We start from the raw sequence: 17,646 nt of genomic DNA on the forward strand, positions 1-17,646 counted from the left end.
CTGCACAAGATCGACAGCAGAAATATTACAATCAGAAGCACAGGTTCGTTGAATTTCAAGTTGGTGACTTTGTGTATGTCAAAGTCAGTCCGATGAAGGGTGTGAGCAGATTTAATATTTTTTTATTATTTACTAATAAAAATAAATACTTAATATTTATTTTATATGAATAAAAGTAATTCAAAGCACAGTCGAAATAGAAAAATTTAGACCAAAACATACTAACACAAAATTACAATATTTTAAAATTCATAATAATTGAATTTTGATGAGAATATCCTTATCAAAAAAATTTGTATAGATATATGTTCAGAGTAAACAATGTAGATAAAGTGAATGCCAAAAGTTAAAAAAAAAAAAAAAAAAAAAAAAAAAGTGAATGCCAAAAGTAAAAAAAAAAAAAGCTTCATTCTTTCTTTGATCCAAGCCACTATTGTGCAATTTCTGGTAATTTCAATTCAATAACACTATGACTCAGTTTTCCCACATTACATGTAAAACAAGTGAGAACTGTATCAACTGAAGGGTCTGCCATGTAAAGTGAATATTCATGGAACTTTTCAAATTGAATGAATTGGATCGGATCGAATCGAAGTCTCCAACCAATACTAATCCTCCTGTACTCAATATCTAATCTGTTAAAATTTTGTTTGAAAATGTTACTCTAAAGGTTTCCAAAACTATATATAGCTATCAAACCTGACTGTCCAGATTTTGAGAAGAGTTTTCATCTTCAAAAAGTTCTTTAGAAGATGGAGAGGGTAGCTCATTCTCAGAAATAGCTGTGAGAGGGCCTTGAGGAATGCCAAAGAGAGTGGAGAAGATCTGTTTATGACAATCATCACAGAAACAGTAATAGGAAAAGTGGCCTTCTGCAGGCAGGCGATGGACTGTGGCTCCTGGAATCAGGCGTCTTGAGAATTCAGTCATGGATGGTGGCACTACCCGGTCATCCATTCCCTGTACAGTTAAAAACTAATCATATAGCCGTTGCATAGATCTGTAAATATCAAGTTGTATTTATGAATGAAGCAAAAACAGCTCATGCATATCTGCAGTATACAATGAGTTCTGAGAATACCAAGAGTCAATCCTGAATTTAAAACATTGATCATTAAATAGTAGTCATAATTCTTTATTTACAGTTATATTACATTTAAAAATGTTGTTAGAGTTTATATATACTCAATGGATCATTTTGAACTTATGAGCAAAACTATTTGATCTTAAAAACACCTCTAAATATTGTGTTCTATTTCATTATCCAATTTATGTAAATCATTCTATTTTTCCTAATTTTCATTGAAATGATATCAAAACAAGGTCATAACAAATAACAATCTTATACAATCATCATTTCCTAGTCTCACCAACACCAATAATGAGAATTGGAGTAACCAAATAAAAGGTTTGCTTGGATCCCAAGACATTTCGGAAGTTGTTGATGATGGCTATACAGAAGAACAAAAGGAGCCGTCCTCTTCACTCAACAAAGAGATGCTCTCCAATAGATTTGGTTCAAGAATTAAAAATCTTATATTTTATCTATCAATCGGGCAAGGTTATTGTGGCTACCACCACCATGCAAGCACGAGAGATTCTCCAAAATGCTTAGAAAGAAGCAAAGAAGGTGAAGAGTTCGCCTCCAAACTCTTCAAGATGAGTTTGAAGCCCTATTGTGTCTACCACCTTTATGCAAGAATGAGAGATTCTCCAAAAAAACATGAAAGTAGCCAAGAATGCATAGAGAACTCACCTCCAAACTCTTCAGGGTGAATCTAAAGCCCTGAGCATGTAGGAGTTCAAAACTACGTCTGGCTATTTCACAAGCAAGCAAAGATTTGTTTGGGATGACTGCAGCTACCGATAAAGCTAGTTATAAAACTAACATAAAAAAAGTTGATATTTTAAATTTGCATTGATGAAACAATATATGTTGTTTGGAAAATCCAACTGTCAGGCTATTGTATGAGGTCAAATTATCTTTAATATTACCAATGTATGTAACAAAAAAATTAATTATTGATTGTCAAACATAATCACATGCAACTTCTTAAAAAGAACATAATAATCATTTGATCAATTAAAGTCGACAATTACTAAAACTAAATCACCATAAAGGCCATAAACACTTTGCAAATCATGCACATAAAACCTACAAGACTCCTACTATGATTAAATTTTCAGTCTCAATAGGATCAAATTTCATCAATTGAGCACAACAAACAAAACTCCAAATAGACAGAACGATTTACCCCAAACAAGGGAAGCCAAACTTTTTACATTAATAACTCAAATCTTTCACAGAAAAAGAGCTTTAAGAACAACGGGTAATATAGATATAATAAATTTCAAACACCATAAAAAATAAGTTAAAATACACGTAAGAATACCTTGATGACCACTAAAAGAATTTCAACCAGTCTACTTCTCAAACTCTACCTCTCTTGATTTTTTTTATACCAATTGAATTTTCTTTTGCACTTGGCCCAAAACCAAAACAATTACGATAGGTTGAGGACTATTGGGATTGCGAAGGTGACAGTTCGTTGGGGTTGTGAAGGGCATGGCGGCAAAGATGTCGGGGAACCAAGCTCTAGGGAGGAGGCAGAGAGTTCTATAGTGGAAATGATGGTTGGGTAGTGTATGACAATTAGAAACATAATTGTTGAAGAGTAGAAAAAGGAAGAAGAGGACTAGATATACCTTTCCTAATCAACAATTTGCACTAATTAAGCGAGCTTGATATGTGCATCTCACGAGCAACTAAGAGATGATGCAACGCAATGTGAATAAGAGAATCATACTCTCGCAAGAGGAGAGTTTTGGGGCATGAAAGATGTAACGCCAAATTAAACTGAATAGTTTTGTATGAAAATGGCTCAAAATCACAAAAGACAGCCAATGTGGATGGCGAACAAGGATGTAAAACTTCATTTTAGAAAGCATAACTTTTCAGTACTTCATTAAGAATTAGTGTTCCGAAATTATATTTCATAAAGCAAAGCAACAAAAAAGCTGCTCCAATTAAAACCTTGCCATTATTAATCAAACAAGGTGGAATGATGAGACTTTGAAAGACATCCTAGTAGACAAAAATATACACATAATGAATGCAAAGTTTGGTTACATTATGGTGACTATTGAAGAGTTAAAGAATTTGGAAGCTCATGTCAATTGATGAGCTTATAGATTCATTACAAATCCATGACCAAAAGAAGAACAAAGAGGCAATGGCCTTTGGATAAAATTGTTCACAAACATTCTAATAATGAATGGGGGCAAAAGCCAAAAAGATTGTGGTGATATTTGTAGCCGAGGCAAAGGTACGGGTCCCGGGCGTAGCTTAGGATGATAAGGTTACACTAATGATGAAAGAAACCCAGATCTTAGAGGAGGATGTGGACAAGGGAAAATTCAAAGTATGAAAAATAAGAAATAGTGTTATAATTACAAGAAATATGATCATTATGCTTTAAACAGTTAGCATAAATATTCCAATCAAGTGGTTGAGAATACAAATTTTACAAAGAAATAGGAGATTATATTCTCCTATTAGCATGCAAAGGAGAAAAATCAACGAGCAATCTCTATGGCATTTGACCACCAAAACAAGCAATCACATGTGTGACTAAAAAGAAATGTTTGTGAAGTTAGATGAATTCATGGATGGACAAGTTTCTTGTTGGTGAGTCTTCCAAGGCATATCTGAAGACTAAAATGTAAAATTCTAACCAATTGAAAGATGGAAGTAACCGATTTATTTCAAATATTGGCTATGTGCCAAGCATGAATTTTTTGAGTTTGGGCCAACTTTTGAAGGGAATTTATAAAGTTCATATGAAGGCCAAAAGCCTATTCTTAAGAGAAAAAAAAATGTACTTGCTCCTGTCCAAATTTCAAGCAATCAATTTTTCTTATTAAATATCAAGCATATAAATGTCAAATGCTTAAAAGCTTGTTTAAGAGATTCTTCTTAGAGATGACATTTAAGATTAGGGCATTCACATTGTTGATGCACTTTTTTATTGCATCGACCTGACTCCGATTGAGCCCGACTAGGCTTGATCGTGCTCAATCGATTCGATCGAAGGTCGTCGAAGAGAAATTGACCCAAATCAAACCCGATTTAATTAAATTAAATCAATTTAATTTAATTTAAAGCAAATCAATCCAAATCAAATCCAATCGAGCCAAATTCGACGCAATTCGGCGCCGATTAAAGTTTATTTCATGAAATTAAATTGATCAGACGCAATTCAGCGCCGACGCAATTCGGCGCCGATTCAAGCTTGATTGGGCGGTGCCTTGTGCACCTCTAAGAGACGAAAGGGAGAGTGGGGGAGCATTCGGCTCCCCCGTTTTTGTTCCGTCCCGAACCAGAAACAGATAGAGCGAGAGAAAGGAGCAGGAGAGGGGATTCCGCACCCCTTTTTGCGTGCGTCTCCAGGCGCGGAAGGAGGCAGAGGCGGGGAGCTCTTCGTGTGGTCTCATCCAAGCCGCCGGTTCCTCAAGTGCAGACCCTCTAGGCCATCCATCTCCAGGCGATCGAGAGAGACAAAGAGGGAAGGAGAGGTGTTCGGGTAGGCCTCTACAGGCCGGCTGAACTTGTAGATCTTCTTTACTGTTGTTTTCCTCCTCTTTGGACTTGTTTTCCTCTTCTTTGGACTGAAAAGGAGTTCTTCTTCGCTGCCATGGTTTTCTCCCTTCAATTAGAGAGCAGAAATCCCCTCTTGCTGCTGTTAGTAAGCTTCTATTCCAAAGTCTAGGGCAAAGGTGTGCTGAAATCAGCCTTTGTGGCAGCTAAGAGAAGGTAGGAAGCCTATACTTCCTTCCAAACCATTTCCGACAACCTCCAAACATTGCAAACTGCTGTTTGGAGCGTTTGGACAGCAAGTGACGGCCTCCGGGAGCACTCAAATAGCAAAAATTGTTGTCTGGAGCACTCAAAAAGCAAATTCATCCTTTGAAACGCCTTGGACAGCAGGTTGGAGGATGTTGGAAGCTTCCAAACAGTGCTTGAGAGACTTTGGAATGCCTTAGGCAGCAAAGAAGGCTTCCGGAGCGGCATGGACAGCGACAACGACAGCGACATCTGGAAAGGCTTGGACAGCAGTCTTCTTCCTTGGGAAAGTCTTGGACAGCAGTTAGAACTTGGATTGGAGCTTGGACAATAGCATGGACATCAATTTGGAGCGCTAGAACAACCAGGGTGAGGTAAAACAGTAAAACTTAGTGAAACCTAAGGTCCCCCAAGGCCAATTGATACATGGTTGATATCCCCAAGCCATAGGTCCCTTAGAAACTTAAATTTATACTTCCCCGAAATCACATGCTCGCTGTCCTCTTTGTGAACTTGGGGAAATCTGGTGATTTTTGCCAAGTTGCTCTCATGTGAGAGTCAAAAGGACACGCCGATACGCGTAGGGTCGTTGGATTGGTATCCAACGCCCTCCAAATGCATGAAATAGCATCATGTTGTTCTCCAACGCCTTCACCTACAACTAAACCATAGGATAGGTGATTACATTTGATTCAAAATTGAATGTCGAGGCGTAGAATTCTTCTCTAAATGTGGCATAGTTGTTTGTCCTCTAGATTCACACGTTATGACAAAATTAATGCATGCATGTAGAAGGTTTGTATTGCTATTCTACTTATGATTTTCTTCAAATTTATTGGTGTTCAAATGTGTGTTTCAATTATTTCATGAAGTGGTGGGATATTTCATGAACATTTATGATTTATGTTTTAAATCCCATAATGAAATGATTAATTGAAATCATCTTTGAAATCTCTCCGAATTTGGAGAGCCAAATCATGTAAATTTTCAAATTAAATGTACTCATTTCTAGGTTTTCCTTAGATCATAGCAAAGTGATCCTTAGGACCTATCCACGAGCATTCAAGTGGTGGTTCACTTGCATGCCTCTAGGTTTCGTTAGATAACACCAAAGGTTGTCTCCCAAACCTCCTAGGAAATCAATCTTCCTTCTCCAAAATGAATCCAAAACATTCATTCAAATTATAGGGAACTCTCTTTCTTATACGATTCCTCCATTGTAAGCGGAGCCTCCTCAAGGTTCCAAGTTCCTATCCTAATTTTAGTTTCATGGACTAGCTTCTTTGCCCACATTCGTCCTTGATGTGGGAACCCTTGCCTATTTAACACTGCACCCGGGCGCCGGTGCAGCGGCCCTTGCACACTTGTCACTGTATTCAGGCCATACAGCGCGTCGCTTCCAGGGGACGCCCTAAATAAATCCTAAGTCTCCAACCCTTTGTTGGTTGAGACAAAGTCAACAAACAATCATCATCTCTTTCATGCACATTGATTGGAACCTCCTTAAAGTTCCAAATGTATCATTGCATGACTTTTAACTCACCTTAGGAGCTACCACCAATCTTCCCATGCATAAGGTTGTAAGCTCTTGAACTTGAGATCAAACATCAAGTTCTTTCATCTCATTTGCTTAGCCACTATTTAGGAAAATGAATACCCCTCCTTGGACACCCAATGTCCAAGGAATTCCTTTCAACATGCAATCCAAATGTTGCTTGTTGCTTCTCTTTTCTATAACTTAAGAGTTGTGGAAAGTCTTCTCGTTTTCCTAAACCCAAACTTAGGAGAATGGTTATCTCCCTTTGAACACCAAATGTTCAAGGGTACTCATGAATGTAGAATCTCTAAGTTGCACATCCTTTCCTTCTTCTACCAAATGAAAAGTGTAGAAAATCTCTCCATTCACTTAGCCTAAATCAAGTGAATGTGTGTCATTCCCTTTGAACATCAAATGCTCAAAGAAATTCCTCTAACTTGTAACCTATAAGTTGCACATGATTTTCCCCTTCCTACAACCCAAAAGTTGTAGGAAAACCATCTCATCCTCCTAAAACTCAAAATTAAGAGAATGTACACATCTCTTTTGAGCACCAAATGTTCAAAGGATTTATATGATTTGCAACTTCTAAGTTGCATTTCCCTCTCTCTTTCCTACAAGCCAAGATTGTAGGAGAGCTTCCAAATCCATCTTCATACTCTCAAACCCAAGTTGGGAGAATGAATTCTCCTCTTTGAACTCCAAATATTCAAAGAGCTTTTAGAAGCTTGCAACCCAAAGTTGCATCTTCTTTTCTCCTTTCTACTACTCAAAAGTTGTAAGAAAGTCTCATTCACTCAACTCATGTTGAGTGAATCAATCTTGTTCCAAACCTATGACAAATCGTCTATTTGTTGAATCAAAATCATCAAATAGTTTAGTCTAAATCATTTATTTGTTGAACCAAATTCAACAAATAATCTCATATCAAACAAAGGAATCAAAGTTCTAGCTTTCTCTCATTCTCCTAATCCAAATTAGGTGAATGAGTTCATCTCTTTGGACACTCGAAAGCCCAAAGAATCCTTATGGGCCTACACATTATTCCCTTATGTTTGCTTAATCCAAACTTAGCAAACTAAATACCCATCATTGAACATAAGAGTTCAATGATAATACCTCTTGGTTTGTAACTCCAAAGTTACAAATCTTTCTTACTTATTGAGCTAAACTCAATAAATGACTCACCTTTGTTTGCCTATTCCAAATTAAGCAAATGAAACCCAACTCCTTGAATACAAAAATTCAAGGAGACATCCTTTTGATTCGTAGCCTCAAAACTACTAATCTTCCCTCACTTCTATAGGTTCCAAAGGGCTTAGAAGGTATCATATCCTAGCCCAAAAGCTATAGGTTCCCAACTCTCCTCCAACTCCAAAGTTATAGGAGATTTCCCCTCTCTTTAGCTCCAAAAGCTAGAGGGAGTTCTCTAACATTTAGCCCAAAAGCCAAATGTTGAATTTTTATCTTTCTCCTCTTAGCTCCAAAAGCTAAGGAGAATACCTCAACATGTAGACCAAAAGCTACATGTTAAATACCTTTCTTAGACCCAAAATCTAAGTATCACTTGCATGCAACCCAAATTGAGTGATTTCTCTTGTGTCATTTAAAATGTTAAACCCATAGATGTTCCTTAGGAGTTATCCTTTCTGTTGAAGTTTATCCTACTCTATTAGATGAATTTCACCAAGTCTTAAATGAAACCCCTTAGGCATGTCTATCTTACCCTATTAGATAGACACTTCTCTTATCCAAATATTAAGAGAACTCCAAAAAACCTAAAAAATTACTTAGGTTTCTTTTGATATAATGATTAATCATCTCCCCCCCAAAAAGATGGGATGTCTATATCATTGTATCTTAGGATTTATAAGTAACAGACTTGCTTAAAAGCAAGCAGTGGTTACTTTATGGGTTCTTGATAACCCTCCCAAATATAAAATATTTAAAAAATTAAAAAAATCTTTAAATCACAAATAACTTAAAATGAAGTCACCCTTGTATAAAGATTAAACATATTCATTCCAAAATGAAACTAAACACCCTTAGTGTGACATGCTACACAAGTCTCACATACTTAGGTGCACAGCCCCTTAGGCATGCTAGGATTAAGATTTTTCTTTTTCTGTATATGTGTTCGATGATTTGGTGTGATTGCCCTTGGATTGTCTATGTTGTGGACACTTGCCCTTAAGTGGATAGTAAAGAAATATATATTGTTCTTCTTGTATGTGGTCATATCTAAAAGGGGGACGCTCATAAATAATAAATTGCTTGTCTGACAGATGATGCTTAAAACCCCCCAAAAGATGTGGCCAAAAGGATAGAAGCAGGTGTTTGGCACCCTAAGTGTTTAACAAAATTTGTAAATGTGTGCTTTATTATATAAACTGCTTCTAACTCTATCTTGCAGGCTTGAGTCTTTTACATTTTCTAAATGTATTTGATAGAAGTATGATGTAAAACTTGTGGGGGGTCTGGATCAAAAGAAAATGAACTAAACGGATGTACCTGTGAAAGGTGAGGCCTGAGGTTTACTTGGAAGATAAAGCTTCAAGACCCTATAAGTAGAGTCTGTAATAATTTGACTGGGTTGTATAATGGCAGACAACTCAGCTGTCAAATCTGATTGTAATAACTTGGACTCTGTTTACATTCATTGCATTTGATATATATATATATATATATATATATATATATATACATATATATGTATATATATATACATATATATGTATATATATATACATATATATGTATATATATATACATATATATGTATATATATATACATATATATGTATATATATATACATATATATGTATATATATATACATATATATGTATATATATATACATATATATGTATATATATATACATATATATGTATATATATATACATATATATGTATATATATATACATATATATGTATATATATATACATATATATGTATATATATATACATATATATGTATATATATATACATATATATGTATATATATATACATATATATGTATATATATATACATATATATGTATATATATATACATATATATGTATATATATATACATATATATGTATATATATATACATATATATGTATATATATATACATATATATGTATATATATATACATATATATGTATATATATATACATATATATGTATATATATATACATATATATGTATATATATATACATATATATGTATATATATATACATATATATGTATATATATATACATATATATGTATATATATATACATATATATGTATATATATATACATATATATGTATATATATATACATATATATGTATATATATATACATATATATGTATATATATATACATATATATGTATATATATATACATATATATGTATATATATATACATATATATGTATATATATATACATATATATGTATATATATATACATATATATGTATATATATATACATATATATGTATATATATATACATATATATGTATATATATATACATATATATGTATATATATATACATATATATGTATATATATATACATATATATGTATATATATATACATATATATGTATATATATATACATATATATGTATATATATATACATATATATGTATATATATATACATATATATGTATATATATATACATATATATGTATATATATATACATATATATGTATATATATATACATATATATGTATATATATATACATATATATGTATATATATATACATATATATGTATATATATATACATATATATGTATATATATATACATATATATGTATATATATATACATATATATGTATATATATATACATATATATGTATATATATATACATATATATGTATATATATATACATATATATGTATATATATATACATATATATGTATATATATATACATATATATGTATATATATATACATATATATGTATATATATATACATATATATGTATATATATATACATATATATGTATATATATATACATATATATGTATATATATATACATATATATGTATATATATATACATATATATGTATATATATATACATATATATGTATATATATATACATATATATGTATATATATATACATATATATGTATATATATATACATATATATGTATATATATATACATATATATGTATATATATATACATATATATGTATATATATATACATATATATGTATATATATATACATATATATGTATATATATATACATATATATGTATATATATATACATATATATGTATATATATATACATATATATGTATATATATATACATATATATGTATATATATATACATATATATGTATATATATATACATATATATGTATATATATATACATATATATGTATATATATATACATATATATGTATATATATATACATATATATGTATATATATATACATATATATGTATATATATATACATATATATGTATATATATATACATATATATGTATATATATATACATATATATGTATATATATATACATATATATGTATATATATATACATATATATGTATATATATATACATATATATGTATATATATATACATATATATGTATATATATATACATATATATGTATATATATATACATATATATGTATATATATATACATATATATGTATATATATATACATATATATGTATATATATATACATATATATGTATATATATATACATATATATGTATATATATATACATATATATGTATATATATATACATATATATGTATATATATATACATATATATGTATATATATATACATATATATGTATATATATATACATATATATGTATATATATATACATATATATGTATATATATATACATATATATGTATATATATATACATATATATGTATATATATATACATATATATGTATATATATATACATATATATGTATATATATATACATATATATGTATATATATATACATATATATGTATATATATATACATATATATGTATATATATATACATATATATGTATATATATATACATATATATGTATATATATATACATATATATGTATATATATATACATATATATGTATATATATATACATATATATGTATATATATATACATATATATGTATATATATATACATATATATGTATATATATATACATATATATGTATATATATATACATATATATGTATATATATATACATATATATGTATATATATATACATATATATGTATATATATATACATATATATGTATATATATATACATATATATGTATATATATATACATATATATGTATATATATATACATATATATGTATATATATATACATATATATGTATATATATATACATATATATGTATATATATATACATATATATGTATATATATATACATATATATGTATATATATATACATATATATGTATATATATATACATATATATGTATATATATATACATATATATGTATATATATATACATATATATGTATATATATATACATATATATGTATATATATATACATATATATGTATATATATATACATATATATGTATATATATATACATATATATGTATATATATATACATATATATGTATATATATATACATATATATGTATATATATATACATATATATGTATATATATATACATATATATGTATATATATATACATATATATGTATATATATATACATATATATGTATATATATATACATATATATGTATATATATATACATATATATGTATATATATATACATATATATGTATATATATATACATATATATGTATATATATATACATATATATGTATATATATATAATTTTACAGATCTGATTATATCTGAAGCTCATTTTTTATGCTATCCATCAAAAACATATGCTGGATAATTTTGCTTGTTAGGTTTGAACGGTAAGATTGCTTATGTATTTTGTATGTGGAATATTTAATATTTTTCTTTTTACTCAATTTCTAAAATAATTATCATTTTGCTTTTATCTTAATTTTACAGGTTTTTATCATATTAATTGGTAGTTGGTACTTGGTAGTAGAGATGGAAGAATTTGAAGAATATGGAACATCCAAATATCAGACAGACAAGGAATATATAGTTCTATCTTCTATTCAGTTTTTACTTATGCTCTGTTATGAAACTTCTTAATCAGTTGTATGATTCTTATTGTTGTTTTTGTAATGATGATATGAAATATAATTTGGTCAAATTTTTATATTATTGGAAATTCTATTTCTATATTATTTAAGTTTTTATAATACATATAGATCAAATTTTTAAATTAAATTTTTTAAAGAAAGATGATTGCTCTAGCTGTTGGTTATGCCAATCTACTCATAATATATAGATTCTTCTACAGCTTAAATTTTTTTTTAAAGAAATTAATAGTTAAAGTTCTAGACATTTTATGATTAATTAAGTTATTTTTTTATTGTTGAAAACAAATTTTAATTAAGTGTTAGAAGAAAAAAATTTCAAAAAAAGAGAATTTTTGTTTAAAATTAAAGACTCATGCCAATTAAAAGAGTTAAGAGTTCAATTCGAGCTTTTTAAACGAGCTCGAGCTCGAGCTTTTTAAACGAGCTCGAGCTTTCGAGTCGAGCTCGAGCTTGATATTTTTTAAACGAGTCGATCTCGAGCCCACTAATCGAGCTCGAGCTCGAGCTCATTAAAGATTAAACGAGCCAGGCTTGATAAGGCAAATACTCGACTCGACTACACCCCTATCCTAGACTCTATGATTCTTCCAAATCAATCTAAAATTCAGGACTCCCCTAGATCTAGACCTTAGGATCTATTCTAGATCCTTCTAGACTATAGCCCTTAGGATCTACTCTAGATCCTAGGATTTCTAGACTCTAGACTCTAGGATTTTCTTAGACTCTAAGATCCTTCTAGATTCTAGGACAGAGTTGGATTCAAATCAATTCAAACTCCTGATCAACCCTGATTCCAAATCAAACTAGATTTCAGACTTATTCAAGCATGTCTAGATCCCTAGGCAACTCAATCTTTGAGTCAGACTTTAAACCATCCTTCCATCAAGCCTTAATCTTGTCTAATCATTTATGATTATCTCAAATAGTCATAAATGATTTAGATAACCCAAGTTCAAGCATTCAAATCCAATATCTAACTCAAACCCAAAAATCCAGACTCAAATCCTAAGTCTTAAGGCCCTATCCTAAAGGCCTTTTTTAGCAAATTTTCAAACACTTCAAAACCCAGCCAAATGGCCTCTGATTCAGGGTCTGTCAGTTGCATACTGATGGGACATGTCTCTAGAAGCTACCCTCCAAATTTGAGCCCATTCTGAGGTCTCTAACCCCAGAATATAAATCAAAATCCAAAGGCTGTAAAACCTTCAAATATTTACAATCTATGCCACTGGACCTGCATCTAGTAGATTTTGACCCTGGAGCTGTCTCCAAAACCTCTAATCACCTCCAGACCCTTGATTATGATCCATTGAACATTAAACTGTACTTTAGTGGACCCACTCTGACCACTAGTTGGCCATAGGTCCAAATGACCAAAATGCCCTTTAAGGGCAATTTTGAAGTTTTTCAAAGACTTCAACATGCCCTTTTCAAATCAAAACTCATAACCTCTTTCAATGCATCCTAATCACCCTTAGGAGTGCATTGAACTCAAGCTCTGACCCTGGTCAAGCCTTTTTGACCAGATCGACCTTTTTGACCAAAATGCCCCTAAGAGATTCAAATATTGATTTCAAACCAAACGACCTCCAAATTGAATGCAATCACCTCCAGCAAGTTTCAAATATCAAACCAAATCTGTTGGACCCATTCCCAGACCCTGGGTCAACCTGGTTGACCAAGTCAACCTGGTTGACCTAAGAAACCCTTTAAGGGTCTAAACAGGTGATTTGACTGAAATGACCTCTCTAAGCCATGGAACTACTTCTATTGGCCTCCAAATGTCATTTCAAACCTGTTGAGCCTGACCCTAAACCTTGGGCCAACCTGGATGACCAGATCAACTAAGGTCGACCCAAATGACCCTTAATGGGCCCAATAAGCCCATTTAGCCAAATCAAACCCTTTAGACCCTGGGACCATACCCAATGGACTATAAATATCATTTCAAATCTGTTAAACCCATTTCCAGACCTTGGACCCACCTGGTTGACCAAGTCAACCAGGATTGACTCAAAGCCCATTAAAGGCCCAAATAGGCCTATTTGATCCAAATGACCTATTTAAACCTTGAAATCACCCCCACCAGACTCCAAATATTATTTCAATTCTGTCCAGCCTAAACCCATACTTTGGGTCCACCTAGTTGACCCAGTCAACCCAGGTTGGCCAAATCAACCCTCAAGCTCTTTCACTTTAAATCAAATTTCAAATGCATACAAATATTTGTCAAACCCTCTCCAGGCTATTTTAATTAATTCCTCAAATGACCTTGGCTGCCACCTCACCTACTGTTGACCAGTTGACTGGTCAACATAGTCAACAAACCCCTTTAAGAGGCTTAAATGCCCATTTGGCTCGACCCAAGCTAACCCATTCCCTCTTAATCCATTCCAACAATTTCATTTAATTCCCAAGGCCCTTCCCATGCAACCTCAGCTGCCAAATGGCATGGGGACCAGTCAAAGAGTCAAACCATGCTTTGAAGTGGTCAAATGTGATCAAAACCCCATTTAAACCTAATCACCCTTTAATCCAAACCTATCTAACTGTTTGAATATTCTCTAGAAGCTTCCTGGAGTAATCCTCAGCCTTCATATCTTAATCAAATGGCTTGGATCAAATCCTTGAGCTCATAGAGGACAAAATACCCTTTCCACCTAGGATGCACCCTTGTCCTTTAGATGCTCTGCTCCCACCTACTCCTTGGACGTGTGCCATCATCGGGGGAGTTCGTGCATCAATCCCAACCATCCAAATCATCTGGGGACGTTTGAATAGAGGGAAAACGTCCTAGGAAGCCTGATTCGAATCCTTTAATTCTCTCACCCATCTAGAGCTCCCCTAGTCAAACTCTCAGTTCCTTTGAGTTCCCTTGAGTCCTCCACCTACCTTCCCACTCAAACTCCAGCGGTCAAGGCCGTTTCCGGTGATCTTCCGACGAGCCCCATACCCAATCCGTCCAAGGCTCGTACCAGGTGATTCGTGGCATGTCGGAGCTTGGGTTCAACTGGGAAATCAATCGTGGACAGTCTACAAGCTCAGAGAATCCAAAAACGGTTCAATCCGTCCATTAAATCAATGTAAATTCGTCAACCTAGCTTAAGACACATAGAGTTAATTAGCATTTTATTAAGCTCTCATTTGATAGTTTAAGCATGTCCCCATTGATTCTCTTCACCTAGGCAATCTAGGTTTTAAATTTCAAGTCATTTGATTCTCCGGTTTGAGAGAAAAATTAAAAAAAATGGGTTTTAGGGCGTCTCGGTAGACTGCCGCAGGTGTACGTTTTTTTGAGCCGTTGATTCGGTGATCAACGGCTCTGATCTCGTCATCCTGCCCTCTGTTCAGCCACGTGTATCCGTTGTTCGCGTGGATCATGGTCTAGCGAAATCCTCAGCGTCCATTCAAAACCGCGGGATCGAGACGGACCGTCCGATCCCGCCGGATTGAGATCAGACGCGGGATCTGATCTTGACCGTTCGATTCAATCTCATTAGGTCTAACGGTTACGATGAGATGTCGCGCTGGTTAATTGGCGAGACCCATTGACCGCTGCCGTCCGCGTGTCCCAGTCACTTGCTGCCACGTATAAAGCGCGTGGGCCCGCCGCCAAGTCAATCGTCCAGCAATGATTGCCGCCGCCACCGCGGTTTGGTCCCGCGAACCAGGAAGCGCCATGTGGCCACTCAGCCGCCAGAACTTTTTTTATTATTATTTAACTTGAATTATTTGAATATCCTTAATATTTAATTAGTATTTAATTAAATATTTTGAAATTTAAAAATTTATTTTCAAATTGTTTTAAAAAATCAGAAATCTCTCAAATTCTTAAAATTTTATTTCAAAAATATTTTTAATTATTTATTCTAAATTTATGTTATATATATAAGTAGGTTTATATATATATTTAGTTATTTTGAAAAATACTTTGAAATTATTTATATATTTTAAATCTTTAAACTCTTGAAAGATTTATTGAAATTCTAAACCTAGATCAAGCCTATTTGAATAGAATTAGTGGGGAATGATAGTTAATTAATGGATAATTACTTTGGTAAGTGTTCATTGATTAATTCTTTAATTAATTAACTTATGTTTAGACTTTGCATGCTTAAGGTACACATACCACCTAGCCTAGGCCCTCCTAGTTTTAAGGACTTGATTGTATCTTCGTGTGTGCTTATTTCCTGCTTGTCCAAGAGTTAGTTAAAACATTGATTTAAACCTATTAAATCTAGTGACATTATTAAGGACAATAATTAAGGACATGTTTAGAAAACTTAGAGAAATTCTAGAAATTAGGATTTACACCATTTTGACTTGAAATTTGAACCACTTAAACTTAGTGATACTCACAGCTTTAGGAAAACTTTTCACTAGTTTTTGAAGTCATTAAGCCCCTTAATTAAATTTCCTAAGTTTAAACCCTTAATTAAGCTTCAAAACTTCTAAAAATTCTAATAAATCACTTTTAAACGCAAAAAATACAAACAACCCCTCTAACTGACCAGAATCAAGCCCTTAATCAATGAAAATTAAAGCCAACTTAATTTGACAGCAAACCTACCCTTAATCTAATTTTAATTGAAAATCAGTATTTTATTAATTTAATTAATTAATAATAATTAAAAATTTCAAAAATTTCCCAAACACTTGGGAATCTCTTCTTAGGTCATTCCTGACCTTTGGATTTGATTTCAAGGAGTTGGGACCTCATTTGGAGTAAAATTGCAAAAAGGACCTTTAATTAAAGATATTTAAAAATTCCAATAAATACATAAACTTCAAAAATTCATAACTAATTCAAAAAAAATCCAAATTGACCAAACTCACTTGCATTGAACTCATAACAAAGTATAATATTTATTAAAAATACTAAAGTTCCAGAAAATCATCAAAATCAAAAAGTCAACAAATCGGTCAACTTTAAGTCAAAATTAGTTCAAAACTTCAAACCCACATAAAATGTAGAAAAATTCAATTTCAGTGTACTTACTATCTAACTGATCGTATTAAGGT

At 31.6% G+C, this 17,646-nt stretch overlaps 1 protein-coding gene across 1 annotated transcript in view; it reads right to left on the bottom strand.

Annotated features, from left to right (window-relative positions):
* Positions 1-390: 390 nt before the first annotated feature.
* LOC110100829 overlaps positions 391-17,646 on the bottom strand; it is a 42,648-nt gene continuing 25,392 nt past the window's right edge. The window contains exons 6-7 of the mRNA XM_028696088.1: positions 700-960; positions 391-617 (exon numbers count right to left, since the gene is read on the bottom strand). Of these exons, the coding sequence (XP_028551921.1) occupies positions 609-617; positions 700-960 (270 nt within the window). The 3' untranslated portion in view covers positions 391-608. The remainder of the gene's footprint in view (positions 618-699; positions 961-17,646) is intronic.

This window comes from Dendrobium catenatum, unplaced genomic scaffold (assembly GCF_001605985.2).
Source record: "Dendrobium catenatum unplaced genomic scaffold, ASM160598v2 fragScaff_scaffold_79, whole genome shotgun sequence".
Classification (NCBI taxonomy): Eukaryota; Viridiplantae; Streptophyta; class Magnoliopsida; order Asparagales; family Orchidaceae; genus Dendrobium; species Dendrobium catenatum.